This window comes from Entelurus aequoreus, linkage group LG12 (genome assembly GCF_033978785.1).
Source record: "Entelurus aequoreus isolate RoL-2023_Sb linkage group LG12, RoL_Eaeq_v1.1, whole genome shotgun sequence".
NCBI classification, from domain to species: domain Eukaryota; kingdom Metazoa; phylum Chordata; class Actinopteri; order Syngnathiformes; family Syngnathidae; genus Entelurus; species Entelurus aequoreus.
In genome coordinates this window covers 6,572,088-6,588,598 of record NC_084742.1, presented here as the reverse complement: position 1 = coordinate 6,588,598, position 16,511 = coordinate 6,572,088, and the positions used below count along the sequence as shown (strand labels likewise).

The 16,511-nt window shown below is 40.5% G+C and overlaps 1 protein-coding gene across 1 annotated transcript; it reads left to right on the top strand.

The window, feature by feature from the left end:
• The first annotated feature begins 6,801 nt into the window (after positions 1-6,801).
• LOC133662593 (uncharacterized) lies at positions 6,802-8,071 on the top strand. The gene is made up of 5 exons (XM_062066708.1): positions 6,802-7,311; positions 7,411-7,531; positions 7,625-7,759; positions 7,846-7,907; positions 7,955-8,071. The coding sequence occupies exons 1-5, from the start codon at positions 6,802-6,804 to the stop codon at positions 8,069-8,071; spliced, it is 945 nt and encodes a 314-aa protein (XP_061922692.1).
• Positions 8,072-16,511: the final 8,440 nt, after the last annotated feature.

Below are 16,511 nucleotides of genomic sequence, written 5' to 3'. Positions count from 1 at the left end.
TCCATATCCTACCCCCCCCCCACCCCCCTCCACACCCCTGATTGTAAATAATGTAAATAATTCAATGTGATTATCTTGTGTGATGACTGTATTATGATGATAGTATATATGATAGTATATATCTGTATCATGAATCAATTTAAGTGGACCCAGACTTAAACAAGTTGAAAAACGTATTCGGGTGTTACCATTTAGTGGTCAATTGTACGGAATATGTACTTCACTGTGCAACCTACTAATAAAAGTCTCAATCAATCAAAAAAAAAAGGTCAGCATTCTGTGACGTCATCATTGATAGAGAGCGCCCCATGTGGTTGAGTAGAGTTTTCTGGGAAATCACCTGACCTGACAAGAACAACCGGCGCGTCAAGTTTGCAGCCAAATTTCCCTATCAGAGGTTTATTTTCTTCTAATGTTCACCAATTTATTCATTGAATAGAAAGAAAGAGGAAGAAAGAGGAAAGAAGATGACATTTAGAGTTAAAAGTAATGAAAAGGTTGAACATCCAATCAGTGATCGTGTTATAGTCCTCTCAAGAAAGCATACAAATGACGTACATTTTTTCATATAGGGGACATTATGAGCATATCTTCTACATGAAAACATACTGCAATATACATTTTTTGTGTGTCTGAAACATTTCAGAGCACAGTTGCAGTTATTGCCAGCATCTTCTATTCGCGCACCTTCAGCGTGGTGTAAAGTGGATTCTGTTGTAGATGCACTGCTTCTAAAATGCCCTGAAAAAACGCGACCGGTAGGAGCATGATAACATGATTTAAATGAGTGTTTCCATGGTGAAAGCCACATAGTACATGCAAAAGGGTCATTTCATGATTGGTTTTTTTCTACGTTTAAAACACTTCCTTGTGGTCTTCATACATGTAATGGTGGTTCTTTGGTCAACATTTTGCATAGATTATGTCTTACAGACCATCTTTCTGCCTGTCTATTCATGATGCGTTTTGTGAGCGGTCTTGTTTACGTGCAGCCACCTCGACTGCGCCTTCTCCCCGTCAGCCATGTTGTAGTTTTTACCGCTTCCATATGTAGTTTGCTGACAAATCACATTTAGAACTGTATGGTACTTTGTATTAGAAATGGCAACGCTACAGTACACGCATCAATAGGGACTGGAGGTCGGCTGTAATGGCTGACCTCCTAATTTTAACTACACAGTAGACACTCTGGGGGCCTTGTACACATGCATGTGGGGGGGTTGGGGTTCGGCGCACCCCTCATTGCCTCGTCGGCCGGCGCGGATTCCGGGGACTGCGTTGTGGTGGCCTGCCAGGCTTTTATTAATTTATTATTATTATTATTTTTTTTTTTATGTGTATATATATGTGTGTATATATGTGTATATATATGTATGTACATATATATATATATGTGTGTATGTGTGTATATATGTATATGTATATGTATGTGTATATGTATATATATGTATATATATATATTTATTTATTTATTTTAAATAATTTGTATTATTTACTTACTTTATTTAATTTAATTATTTGTATTTGTTATTTTTAATTTAATTTGTATTTCATTTTATTATTATTATTATTTTTTTTAAATTATTGTTATTTTTGTTTAATCTTATTATTTATTTGTGTGGCGTCGCGCGGGTCTCGCTTCCTGTTGGGTGGGGTCCGTGCCCGTGTGGCCCGACCTTGCGCTGTGGGGTCTCTGTTGGCGACTTGATGTGGTGGCGGCGCGGCGCCCGTGTCTGGTCTGGATACTGTGTCTCGGTTGTTTGGGCGGTGGTGTGTTTGTGCGGGTTTGGGTTGGGGTGGTGGGGTCTTTTGGTGGGGGGTGGGGGGTGGGGTGTGTGTGTTGGTGTCTCTTGTTTGCGTGTTGGCGTTTGGGCTTGCTGGCGGGCTGGCGCTGGCTGGTATCTGTGATCCTGTTGGCGTGTGGTTGCCGGTCGCGTTTTTTTTTTTGATCGCTTTGATTTGATTGGGTGGTGCTGGCTGTCTGGGGGTGTTGTGGCTGCTGTTTCTGCTGCCGTTTGTTTGTGGTGTGGGCGCCCGTGGCTGCTGGGTCTGGTGCAGGGGGGTGGCTGATGTTGTGACTGGTGGCAGCGCGCGCGCGTGGTGGTTGTCGGGGCTGACAAACTGTGTATATGTATGTGTATGTGTGTGTGTGTATGTATGTATATATATGTGTATGTGTATGCATGTGTATGTGTGTGTATGTGTACATGTGTATGTTTATGTGTATGTATATATATATGTATGTATATTTCTGGGGATACGTTCTGGGCCTGCCTGTCGGGTGGGGGTCGGCGCCTCAGGCTACTGCATCCGGACTGCGTGTCTGGAGCTCCTGGGTCTCGCCGTCCATCCCTTCCGGGTGCCCGTCTTGGTTGGGGCCTGCTGGGTCTGGTCCCTGCGTCTACTGTGGTGGCTTGGTGCTGCAGGGTATTCCGAGGTGCTGCGAGTCGGCCACTTGTTGGGGTAGCGACCTTGTGTGTCAGCATGTCTGTGATCTTCTTTTAATTCTTTTTTTATTTATTTTTTTATTTTATTTTTTATAAATAGATTTAATTATTTATTTATTTTTTTCCTTTTTTTAAAATATATTTTATTAATATTATTATTATTATTATTATTATGTATTTATTTATTTTATTTATTTATTCCCCTACCTCAGGGGGGGGACTCGGCGGGGCGGTTGCTGGTTGTTCCATCTCCATCGTTGGGGTCCCTGCGGGTGGGGTGGGTGGTTCCTGTGGCCCCGTGCTGGGTGGTCCTGTGGCGGCCGGCTTGGGTGGGGTGGCCGTGGGCTGGCCTCGCCGCGCTCTCCGGGGGTGGGGGCCCTGTTGCCGGTGGGGCGGGGGCGGTCTTCCCGTCCGGTTGCGGGGGGTCTCCGGGCCCCTCGGGCGGGGCGTCCCGCCTTTCTGTCTGTGTGGGGTGTGGTCTCTCGCTGGCTTGGGGTCTGGCTGCCCCCTGTTTTTCTCGTGCCTTGTCCTCTGCCGGGTGCGTCTGTCTGCGGCCTGCTGCTGGCCCTTGTGGGCGGCACGGTGGGCCAGGCTCTGGGGTTCCTGTCGCTGTCCGGCTTGGCTGCGTGGGGGCGGTGGCCCCTGGTTCCCTGGGCACCACACCTACTGTTTGTGGGATGGGTTCTCGGGGAGGCTGGGGCCGTACTCTGGCTCCCGCACACACTGGGAGTCAAATGTATTGTACATGCAAATTCACATATACTCACACACATACATACAGACATACATAGGTACCTACGCTCCCACATACATATACAAATAAATACAGTACATATTTACACACTCAAAGTTCGTACATCCACACGCACATTCATTATACAAACATACTGTATACACACACTGTACATATACATTCACTGTAAAAACATACATATACACATACTGTACATATACACTCACTGTACAAACACACACATACACATACTACACATACATTTACTGTACAAACACACACATACATATACTGTACATATACATTCACTGTACAAACACACATATACACATACTGTACATATACATTCACTGTTCAAACACACATACTGTACATATACATTCGCTGTACACACATATACACATACTGTACATATACATTCACTGTACAAGCACACATACACATACTGTACATGTACAAGTACATATGCACACATACACTCATGCACATAATCACGTTTCATCAAACATATATTAACGTTGTTGCCCTAGGGTAAACTGGGTATAACACATGGCACACTGACAAAGCTTAACCTATTGTTACTATAACAATCTACAAGGTTAATGTAGGTTGCTTCTCTTTCTTCCCCTCCATTGTTCTGCATTCTTTCGTATCTCAAGTTATCATTACGTATATGTATTGTTGCATTTGAACAATTGTATTGTTGATAATAAAGGTAAAGTACTGGTATTGTTTATTATCAATAGCACTATTTCTATTGGTATTCATATTGCTCCATTTTTAGTGTAATAAAGCTCATTGTCATTTCTGTATTTTTTTTAAATTTTTCGCTAACTGCTTATTTGCTATTACTTTTACCATCATATTTGTACATGTCGTATTTGCTGATGTTGCTCTGTTGTTGTTGTTGTTGTTGTTGTGTTTGCTGTTGTTGTTTTTGTCTCTCTGTCTAATCCCCCTCTTGTCCCCACAATTCCCCCCTTTGTCTTCCTTTTTCTCTCTTTCTATCCCCTCCTGCTCCGGCCCGGCTGCACCAAATGATAATATAAATACATTTAATAAAGTCAAAATACAAGTAAGGCAACAAGAGAAGTATCCTACACTTCTCTTTTGTAAAGTAAATCTGAACAGCCGATATGGGCATCTACATCTGCTATATGATTTGCCCGAGAAGCTGGGCAGGACATTATAAAAAAAATAAAATAAAAAAAGAAATGGCAACAGCGAAGCATGTATGTTTATTTATGAGCCAGTCTGCCCCACAACAAGAGTTTAGAGAAAAAATTGCTTATTGACTACAATGGCGGACAATGGCAAAGCTCTTCGAGTAAAATTTACTATATTGTGATTACTCGTGGAGTATATTGTGAATAAATTGAGAACAGGAAGTGAACAAAAGTTTTAGCAACTGTTATGTAAAAGAAAAGGGGTAGGATTAAATAAGCTCTGCTTCTTCCTACTCCTTTTCGAACATGTTGAAAAGAGAAACTCAAACTCAAACTGAAACTCAAACTCAAATAATGATTGATAGGGCAGAAAGTGCATCCCCACTTTTTTTGTTTTTATTTCACTTCTGAATTTGAACCTCCATTATGTCTTCCAAGCGTAAGGCGTCCCTGGTGGAGTAACGGGACACGCTTCTGCCTTGCATGGGTTCGATTCCCGGACAGTGTTGCATCGAGAAGGGCGACCGCTCTTATAACTAACTTCAAAGCATTCATGCGATTGATCAAAGTGCTGAAAGTGGGGAAAAGTGTGAGGCAGACGCTTTTGGTGGGCAAATCATCAAAGAAAAGGAAAGTGAAAGTGAAATTAGACACGGTAAAGCCAAACATTGACTGCTGTTATCTTTTTTCAACATTTTTAGGTGCCACCGTCAAGTAAGGAAATGTTGGCAAAAAAACACTTACAAGCTTATTTGACTTTGACCCAATTAATGTTTTGAAAATGTGGACTATTTAATATAATAATACATATATTTTATTAATACAATAATGAAGTAATAAGTTTGGGGATGTGTAATATTGTTTGTCTGAATATACTGAATGTTTTCATCCTGGTATTAATAATAATTATAACAACAATGCTCTGCGGGTTGTCCGCAGATCTTGCCCCAAGTGGAGGAGTTCAAGTACCTCGGAGTCTTGTTCACGAGTGAGGGAAGAGTGCATCGTGAGATCGACAGGCGGATCGGTGCGGCGTCTTCAGTAATGCGGACGCTGTATCGATCCGTTGTGGTGAAGAAGGAGCTGAGCCGGAAGGAAAAGCTCTCAATTTACCGGTCGATCTACGTTCCCATCCTCACCTATGGTCATGAGCTTTGGGTTAAGGACAAGATCACGGGTACAAGCGGTCGAAATGAGTTTCCTGGACCCCGACTTAAACAAGTTGAAAAACTTATTCGGGTGTTACCATTTGGTGGTCAATTGTACGGAATATGTACTGTACTGTGCAATCTACTGATAAAAGTCTCAATCAATCAATCCTCCGCCGGGTGGCGTGGCTCTCCCTTAGAGATAGGGTGAGAAGCTCCAAGTAAAGCCGCTGCTCCTCCACATCAAATTGTGACATAATAAATAAACCATGAAATCAATTAATAATTAAATGATTCAATAATTGAACTTTGAAATAAATAATCCAATAATTAAATGTACTTTTACATTGAATAAATCAATGACACGGTTAGTAACACATTTATGTATTTGTTTACAAAAAATCAATTAATGACAGTGACAAGTAATTATTTTTATTTTGTCCTATTTGACCAACTTCCCAGGTAACACCTAACGTTAACGTAACGTTACTGTATGGTTCTCTTTTGGTTATGCAAGATGAGAACGTTCTAAGAACATTCTTAGAACATATCAAAAACTATCTGACACACACTACCCAAATATAATTTGCCTGCAATGGAAACAGCGACTGTTAGGCTTTTACAAGTGTTTTTTTCGCAAATTTACTTTTTATACAGTATGTTGTAACGTTTCCCTAACGTTCTGCGAACGTGTTGTGTTTTGTGAACAATCTGACGTCGGCTGAGTCAAGGCTGCATGCACAGTAGGTGGCGGTAATGCACACCACAAAGTTGCTTGCCAACCGCCATAAAAAATCAAAAGAAGAAGAAGAAGAAGAAGGCTGCACGCATGCTGTTCGGTGAGACAAAGAAGGACGAAGGCTAAGCTGCAAATTCCAGGATCCTGATATTCAGGCAATTGGGTGCGCCATCCATTTATCACAAGTAAGTAGATAGAAAGAGTGAAATACGAAGCACGTTTTTGTATAACAATTTCCAACCTACATGATTAATTTCAGACCATTTTACGGTTTTAGCGTTGTGTCAAATGCGCGCCATGCTCAACGGCCGGCGCTAACTAGCATACATTTCTCGTGCAGGTTGGCTGTTATAAAGTTTCCAAACTGACCAAAGACCAACAAATGACTTCTGAAGAAGGGTGGATCTATCTGTAGCCTAGTTAAACAATAATTTGCCCCGTCAGTGTCATGGTTTGAGGTCCATATGGCACGAATGCTGCCTGAACGTTCCGTGAACGTTATAGTTCCGTGTGGGCGATAATAGGGCAACCCATTTTCCTTGGGGTTTTTTTTTATAGAATAAACACAATGAAGAAGTTTCAACAGAGGGCTTATAAGCGTAGATGGGCTGCCACAACTAGGCATTTGAAGAAGCAATGCCGACAGTCAACTTTAGAATTAGAGAGTGATGATAGCAAGCAAGAGAATGACACGACAATCTCAACTCCAGAAACAGTGACAACCCTTCAGTATATGGATGCTGCGGAGACTGCTTCCTGCACTGCCGCGGGTGCTGACAATGCCACCTACAGTGGCCCTGATAGTGATGAGCCTGATGAAAATGATGCTGATTGGAGACTAATCGACCATCATGTCACCTTGTCATCTGATTCAGAAAATGAGAGTGATAGTGACTGCTTTGAAGATCATTTGAGTTTGTTGGCAACCGAATATCATGTCAAACATAATGCATTGGACAGCCTTTTGAAGCTACTCAAGAAAGTTTTCCAGATGGCTCCTTCTTTTGTGGTCGTTGAGTTCCTTGGTGAACGTTCAGTCGCTGTTGTCCCAACCATATGGACAGAAGATGATGGAAAGGTTATTACTTTTTCTGAAAAGTACTGTGCATAGGCATAATATTGTAGCTTATTATTAATTATTATGTCATTCATCATGACTGGATTATTTTATCTTCAGAATAGCTTCTGCTATTGGCCAAGGCCAAATCCTACCCACTCCAGAATCCGGAAAGCTGAGATTCCTGACAAAGAAGTCTGGGATAGGCTGCCAATTCGGGTTTTCAGGAAAACATTGACTGGTAAGGGAATATTGTCAAAGTCATATCATGTATATTTGAAACAACATAAGTTAGATTCATCTTGAGTCATCAGCATACTTTGAAATTTTGCAGAAGACTTTGACAAGGCCCTTCAATACGAAAAACAAGCTGAAATGTTTTCGAGCCCAGAAGAAGTGTCAACCAAACGGAGCCACATCACCCCTGAACGTTATAGAAACGATGAGGAAGATGAGTTTGATGCTGACGGTATAGTCACTTTTCAAAGACTGTTTACTTACAATACTCAAACACTACTTAGTGGTGCATAAATTTTATTGTCTTCGTTGGTTTAGACGAAGAGGAAATTCGGCCAAAAAAGAAATGCAGAAAAGAGAAACCACAGATCCTCGTCCAGGCACCCCCACTGCCAGAGCTCCCACCATTTAACTTTCCAATCTCCAGCGAGTACCAGACCACTTCAGCCAGTACCAGCCAATACCAGACCACTCCAAGGCATCCAGGCCGACCTCACAGCCCAGCGAGAAGCAGCACTTCCAGGCTCAGTCCAGACAGGAATAATGCATCCAGCTCAAGCCAGTACCAGACCACTCCAGCCAGTACGAGTCAGTACCAGACCGCTCCAAGAAGCAGCAGGAATGCCCTTGACAGTGAACGTTAGTTGGCTATTTAACTGTTGATAGGTGGTGTTAAACAGGCTGTTACAACGGGCAGTAATACGAATTACCTCTTTGACTTTTGTTGTCTTTGCAGTTTTACAGTTGAACATGAAAGTTCAAAATATACTTGAGAACCAGGGAGAAATTATGTGCATGCTGAGAGGGCTGGCAGCACAGTCTGTGGGGCCAGAAGCTGTGGATGTTCAAGATCTCATTGAGAAGCCTTTCGAGACTCTTGAGCAGCTGAAGGCCTTCTGTGAACGGCTCGACACTGATCTTCTGCTCAGAAAGCAGCTGGTAATTAGTTTTAATTCCCCACTGCAAAATTATCTTGCTCAGTTATCAAAAAACTTGTTCTAATCAAGTACAATATTGTTGTTTATTTATTTGTATAGGTGAAAGCTCTTACTGCTCTTGGTGGGCAGAATTTGGCAGACACGGTGAGGACAATGCTGAGGAAAATTGCCACAAACAAAGTCCTGGAGCAGCTTGGCCTCCGTGGAAAGACAGGAAAAGTGGCGTTTGAGGACTTGCCCCTTTACAGAATAATAAATAGTAAGTGTTAATAATAGGTTTCCATCTTTGAACATATGTTGCATGTAAGCTCACAAGGTCGATCTAGCTGTTATTATTACAGTATTTATTCTAAAGGGAATTCTAAATTGTGCTGGTGATTCCAGAGGCATGCAGGGGTGTTTACAAGCAGACGACCACAGCTGAAGTGGATTGTGAGCTTGGAGAGGTCCTGAAACTGGCCACTTTTCGAAAGGGAGGTTCAAAATTTGAGGTACGGAGAAGATAAGATATCCCAATTTTGAATTCCATTTTATGGAAGTTCCACTGCATGTCTTCTGAATTTGCAATTATAACTACTTGCAGGAGAAGAGGAGGAATTAAGAGGGAGGACAAAAAAGGAAAAAGAAACAAGCAAAAGAACAGAGTGAGATGAGTGACCAGGTAAATGATAAAGTAATTATGCCAATGTTTTAATTCAAATAATGAAGATCCCAGTTCTGTGTTGAATTTGCAATTATAAATACTTGCAGGAAGCGACGGCGAAGAACAAGGATAAAGCCAAGAAAACGGACAGTGACATCTCACTGTCCGTTTTCTTGGCTTTTTGCAGGAAGCGACGGCGAAGAAGGGCAAAGGGAAGTGTAAAAAGGAAAGGGACAGTGAGAGTGGCCAGGTAAATGATAAAGTAACTATGCTATTTTTTTAATTCAATTCATGAAGATCCCAGTTCTGTGTAAATTTGCAATTATAAATACTTGCAGGAAGCGACGGCGAAGAACAAGGATAAAGCCAAGAAAACGGACAGTGACATCTCACTGTCCGTTTTCTTGGCTTTTTGCAGGAAGCGACAGAGAAGAAGGGCAAAGGGAAGTGTACAAAGGAAAGGGACAGTGAGAGTGGCCAGGTAAATGATAAAGTAACTATGCCAATTTTTTAATTCAATTCATGAAGATCCCAGTTCTGTGTTGAATTTGCAATTATAAATACTTGCAGGAAGCGACGGAAAAGAAGGGCAAAGGGAAGTGTACAAAGGAAAAGGACAGTGAGAGTGGCCAGGTAAATGATAAAGTAACTATGCCAATTTTTTAATTCAATTCATGAAGATCCCAGTTCTTTGTTGAATTTGCGATTATAACTACTTGCAGGAAGCGCGAAGAAGAAAACAGGGAAAGGGAAAAGAACCGAGCAAACGGACTATAGTGAGACCAGTGAGCATTGAGCAGGTAAACAAGGAGTAAATTATGCCATGTTTTAATTGAATTCAATTAATCTACATTCCAGTGCTGTCTTTGTTGTATTTGTGAATATCTATAATTATTTACTTCCAGGAAGAGAACCAACAAGAAGGGGCAGGAGTACACTGACGCGCACGACCAAGACCACTGCATTCCATTTCTATTGTATTATAATTATCACTAATAAAGAATTAATTCTGTTGAAATCACTAATCACTATCACTAATAAAGAATTAATTTTGTTGAAATTTCTGTTTGAGTGTTATTCCTGACAATATAGCATAAAAACAGATGTAAATAGCATGTTCCTAAATAGTTCCCTAAACGTTCTAGCCAAACGTTCTTGGCTAACGTTCAGCTAACCAAGCTAGAACTCCACAACCTCACGTTCTTTGAACGTTATAAACTAACGTTCCCAGAACAATGCTACTACGTTCTCCTAACGTTCACATAACGTTCACTTGTTACCTGGGTTTACAGTATAATATAGAATCATTTTGGGGACTTGTTATGGTTTTGCGGAACTACTGTATTTATCACTGTGGCTTGTGCAGTTATACTTATGACCATGAGACGGAGCCATTATAATGATAAATAAATGATAAATGGGTTATACTTGTATAGCACTTTTCTACCTTCAAGGTACTCAAAGCGCTTTGACACTATTTCCGCATTCACACACACATTCACACACTGATGGCGGGAGCTGCCATGCAAGGCGCTAACCAGCAGCCATCAGGAGCAAGGGTGAAGTGTCTTGTCCAAGGACACAACGGACGTGACTAGGATGGTAGAAGGTGGGGATTGAACCCCAGTAACCAGCAACCCTCCGATTGCTGGCACGGCCACTCTACCAACATATTCCTTCAGAGATTTTTTAAATTATTATTCTGTTAAATTATTTTTATAAGGAAAAATAATGATTTATGTTATTTTTCTTTGTTTTATTTTTAAGACAAGAGTTATCCTAAGTTTCAAAGGTAAAATTTTAAAAATGTGAAAAACCCCTTTTGGTCAGGAGACACAACAGTAAATACATTTAATTCATACATAATACATATTAGAAATATATACATATACACAATAATTTAAGTTCTCATAAATAAATAGTTAAGTTATGTATGGTTTACCTATAGGAGATTAATGAGACGATCTCGTTTTTGTTTTAAAAAAAAAAAAAGATTGAAAATGTTTATCATAATTATTTTTTGTACTTTGTGAACACTTTAACGTAGTTTGAACAGTTTCTTGAACTGGATCATATAAGTGCTTTGTTTGATTTCCTTGCTTAATCCATTCCATAAATTAATTCCACATACGTATATACAAAAGAGCTTAAGTCTCAAGACAAAACTTTTCATTTGGCCCGCCGAACAACACCCAAATAGGCTTGATGAAACCATTCAAAACAGGGTTGCTCATGTATGCAGTACCCCCGCCACCCCGCAGAGGGCCAAAGCGATGCATATGTGTCAAAATGAAGCAGCAGTTGAGTCGAGGAAGATTGCACTATTGACCCTGAATAAAAGCTAAATAAATCGCGAAAATTAGACTTTTAACAGCGAGTGGACATCAAAGTAAGAATGTATTGAAATTGCATACTTTTTGATGTGTCTTTTGTATTCGTGGTCGTGTTGTTTTTTGGCTGTTTAACTCTGGCGATCGAAACTGGTAAATACATGTAACGCCGAATTTGACCAGCAGAGGACGACAAAGCAACACCTATAGTGTTTGCTGTGTGTATTAACACTAAACCTTCTATTTTATTTATGTAACATACACAATGGACAATATTTATGTAACATACACAATGGACATTATTTATGCAACATACACAATGTACTATATTTATGTAACGGCGACGGCGTGGCAAAGTTGATAGAGTGGCCGTGCCAGCAATCGGAGTGTTGCTGGTTACTGGGGTTCAATTCCCACCTTCTACCTTCCTAGTCACGTCCGTTGTGTCCTTGGGCAAGACATTTTCACCCTTTGCCTCTGATGGCTGCTGGTTAGTGCCTTGCATGGCAGCTCCCGCCATCAGTGTGTGTGAATGTGTGTGTGAATGGGTAAATGTGGAAATACTGTCAAAGCGCTTTGAGTACCTTGAAGGTAGAAAAGCACTATACAAGTACAACCCATTTATTTATTTACAATGGACAGTATTTATGTAACATACACAATGGACCATATTTATGTAACATACCCAATGGACATTATTTTTGTAACATAGACAATGGACAATATGTATGTTTGTAACATACACAATGGACATTATACTTTTGTAATGTTTATATTTTCAGTCTTACAAACCTACATAAAGGAAGACGTATAAAGAAATTAAGGCTGCAGCTAACGATTATTTTTCTATCGATTAATCTATAGATTATTTTTTCGATTAATCGGTTAATCTATAGATTATTTTTTCGATTAATCTATAGATTATTTTTCCTTTTACCGATTATTTTTTTATTCAAAATGAAGATGAAAAAATAAATGTAGGCCCGTTTTTTCAAAAGTCATGGCTTTTATTTACAAAAAAAAAGAAGTATGGCCACTCAGTGAACATTGACAACAACATGACTAAATATTCTGTAACAATGTAAACATTTAAAACTTTTAACATTTAACAAAATTAAAAGTAGCTTATTTGCTTTTTAATGTGCAAATATAAAAGTCAACATCCAGTGCAAATCTTAATATTCTGCAATAGTATAAGCATTTCAAAAGTAAAAGTATTGCTTATTTTGCTTTAAAATGTGCAAAAATAAAGATAAACATCCAATACAAAAAAGTGCAAAACGAAATATTCTGTAACAACAGTGTAAACATTTCGACAAAAGTGAAAGTATTGCTTATTTGCTAAAATGTGCAAAAATAAAGATAAACATCCAATACAAAAAAGGGCCAATCTATATATTCTGGAGCACTGTAAACATTAAGTATTGCTTTTAAAATGTGCAAAATAAACATCCAGTCCAACACAGTACACAATAACCAATTCTACTCATTCCAGTGAGTGTCTAACAGTTGTAATGAAGAAAGGTTAGCATGTCTACATGCTTTGGTTCTTTTCTTGTTTACAATATTCCCAGCAGCTGAAAATAGGCGCTCAGAAGGGGTCGATGTGGCTGGAACTGAGAGCTAATTAGCCTTCACCTCAAGCCAGGATTGCGAGTGAGCTGAGCTGCAGTTTAAGTTTCTAGAAGGTCAACGGGCTCATAGTGATGTTACTAGTAGTTGACTGGGAGGTGTTTATTGTCATTTGGGGAGAGTCCGCTGCCTGATGCTCACCTGCTAAACACATATCTGCTCCACGCTGAAGCGCTGACTACATGCGCTCTGAATACGCACTGCTGATTGGCTGATAATGCTTCGTGTGTACCAATCAGATGGTTGTGTGGGTGGGACAATGCTGCGTGTGTACCAATCAGATGGTTGTGTGGGTGGGACAATGCTGCGTGTGTACCAATCAGATGGTTGTGTGGGTGGGACAATGCTGCGTGCTGAGACAGAGGCAGACGGAGCAAAGCAGCTTGTTAAGACTTTAGCTTAAGCTTAGAAACTCGTTCGGTACACCCCCGTACCGAACCGAAAGCCCCGTACCGAAACGGTTCAATACAAAACACGTACCGTTACACCCCTAGCAGATACAAATGACACATTCATGTTTTTGTGTAATGATGACAACGTATGCTCGCGCGGACGATTGACTAGTTGATGGTTTTCTTTCAAATGTTCGTTCATAGCCGTTGTGCTGCTATGATAGGCCATTTCCGCTCGACACAGTGTGCATACAACAACATTATTAGGCCGTTTATTGAAATACTCCCACACTTTTGACCACTTTTGGCATGCTTTTCCCCCCTCGCTCGCACCGCTCGCATCGTCTTCTTTGATCGTCTGCTTTGCGCTTCGCCATGACGGTAGTGTGACGTCATTATGCGACGCGTCGACGCACAAAAACGGCGTCGACGTATTTACATAACCGATGACGTCGACTACGTCGACGCGTCGTTTCAGCCTTAAAAGAAATAAAACTGAGGAAGAAAAATAATTCAAAAGAAGGAACATCAATGATCAACAAAACTTGGCTTCTGTTTCTTAATGCTGTTAACTATCTGTCGAGATGCACACATTGGGAACGAGTAGCGAGGGCCGAATAATGAATTTATTGACAGTGCAGTGTGAAAGCTGATGTGTTTACTTTATAAGTAAGTAAACACAGTCTGTGGAGGCACTTTCTGAAGAAACATCCACATTTTGATGTCCGGCCTCTGAGACCTTGGGGTCTAGAAACTGCGGCCCTCTTCATTATGTAGTTGAATAGCCCTGTCTTAAGTGTTGTACAAGCATACTAATGTTTAGATTAAATTGTCCTCTAAGGTTATATTTCTCTTCTTTAGTTGAGAAGAATTGGTGTACATTCTTGGGTAGCAGGTTATAGTTTGCTTTGTACATAATTTTAGCTGTTTGCAAATGCACCAAATCGTTCAATTTCAATATTTTTGGATTTAATAAATAAAGGGTTTGTATGTTCTCTACATCCAACATTATGTATTATTCCAATTAATCTTTTTGGTAACACAGTTAGTGAATGAAGCGCACATTTGTAATTATTTCCCCATATTTCTGCACAATAACTCAGATATGGCAACACTAGTGAGCAGTAGGGAATATGGAGTGATTTTTGGTCCAGAACACTTGCATTAGTTTACGCTACGTGGGCAGTTTGGACTTCGCTAATAATTGGCAACAAGCCAACCAGCTGTGTGCGCTTCTACATGTCTATAAGTGCATCGGAGGCGCTGCTAACTACATTATCTGTCACTCTTTATAGTCTGTGCAGATCCGAATGTTTGTTATTTAAATATTTACCTAAGTTTGAAGCCAAGGTTAAGTTAAAGTTAAAGTACCAATGATTGTCACACACACACACATGAGGTGTGGCGAAATTATTCTCTGCATTTGACCCATCACCCTTGATCACCTCCTGGGAGGTGAGGGGAGCAGTGAGCAGCAGCGGTGGCCGCGCCCGGGAATCATTTTTGGTGATTTAACCCCCAATTCCAACCCTTGATGCTGGGTGCCAAGCAGGGAGGTAACGGATCCCATTTTTACAGTCTTTGATATGACTCACAACCTACCGATCTCAGGGCGGACACTCTAACCACTAGGCCACTGAAATGGTAATACTGTATTGTCACCTTTGGCGAGACAAGTGTAGTAGAATTTCTGACCTTTGAACTATATTTCATGTCTGTCAAGAATGTACGCTCATTCAATTGCTCTTCTATTCTGTGCCATTGAATGGACCGGGTGTGGGACAAAAGTGAATATTAAGTCGTGCCAACCTGTCTACAGAATGTTTTGATTGTCTAAGTATGATTAAGGGATTCAAGGATGTTGCAAAAACAAACATGTCGAAGACCACAAGAGTGACGCACGAGAAAAAACAGAGTGACGCACGAAGAGACAGATAAAAATGGCAGGAGACCGGGACTGGAGAGAGATTGCTTTTTGTGAGTCCTCCGGAGGATGGCCGTTTGTTTGCAGGGACAAAACAATCCAACTTATGCACTTTTGACTATGACAAAATAAACTTGTTGTACTAAATTCACTTTTGTTGCTGTTTAAGCTCTGGACAATCCACTACACAAGTTTTAAAGTTCCACCTTTATCGGTAGTTTTGAAACCCAAATATTTCCATGTTGTGCTTCATACACCTTTTTTATTAACCACTAGAATTGCTGTTTTTTTGCCATTCTTCCTCACCACACTGTTTCTGCTTGTATGCGCTCTTTGTGTGCACGTTGACACACAACATGCACCTTGACTCAACAATGTCACCACCGCGCGGCAGCATAAAAAAGTACCAGAATTTTTCAATGGCAGTAATCCATCCATTTCCTACCGCTTTTCCCTTTCAGGGTAACCTGGGGTGCTGGAGCCCATCTCAGCTGCATTCGGGCGGAAGGCGGGGTACACCCTGGACAAGTCGCCACATCATCACAGGGCCAACACAGATAGACAGACAACATTCACACTCACATTGATATTAAATATATATTAACTATTAGTTAAGTGATTCTTTGGCGTACGCCAAATAATCGCTTGATTCATATTTAAACACCGTGGTACTGTTCAAACTGATTGTAATGTTAGGGTGGACAAAAATATTAAATATATTTGTTAAATAAAACCTCTGCCTGGTTTTTAATGGATATAGAGAGCGAGAGTGACATCTTCTTGTGTGTAACAGTGGTTATAGACTAATGGCTTCTGAAAAGACACTTACTTTAATGTTGGAGCAGGAACTAACCATCCGTCCATTTCCTACCGCTTGTCCCTCTCGGGGTCGCTGGAGCCTAATCATTTTGACACAACGGTAATTGCTTCGAAATCTTACAAGACGTTAGCAAAGGTGGGCTGTGCAAAACCCCGGAAATTATGTGACAAGCTGACCAATCACGGCTCTTTTTTTGGTCAAACTTTATTTCAACAGAAAATATGACACAAATAAAGTCAAACAATCACAAAATGCAAGTAAACATCCATCCATCCATTTAAACATGTTTTTCAAAATATGTACAT

What these genes read in the sequence shown, in the direction of transcription:
- LOC133662593 (XM_062066708.1), top strand. Translation starts at nt 6,802, where the DNA reads ATGAAGAAGTTTCAACAGAGGGCTTATAAGCGTAGATGGGCTGCCACA. An exon ending in AGATGAGTTTGATGCTGACG is followed by an intron (nt 7,760 to 7,845) that starts GTATAGTCACTT and finishes TCGTTGGTTTAG; the next exon opens with ACGAAGAGGAAATTCGGCCA. An exon ending in AACCACAGATCCTCGTCCAG is followed by an intron (nt 7,908 to 7,954) that starts GCACCCCCACTG and finishes TCCAATCTCCAG; the next exon opens with CGAGTACCAGACCACTTCAG.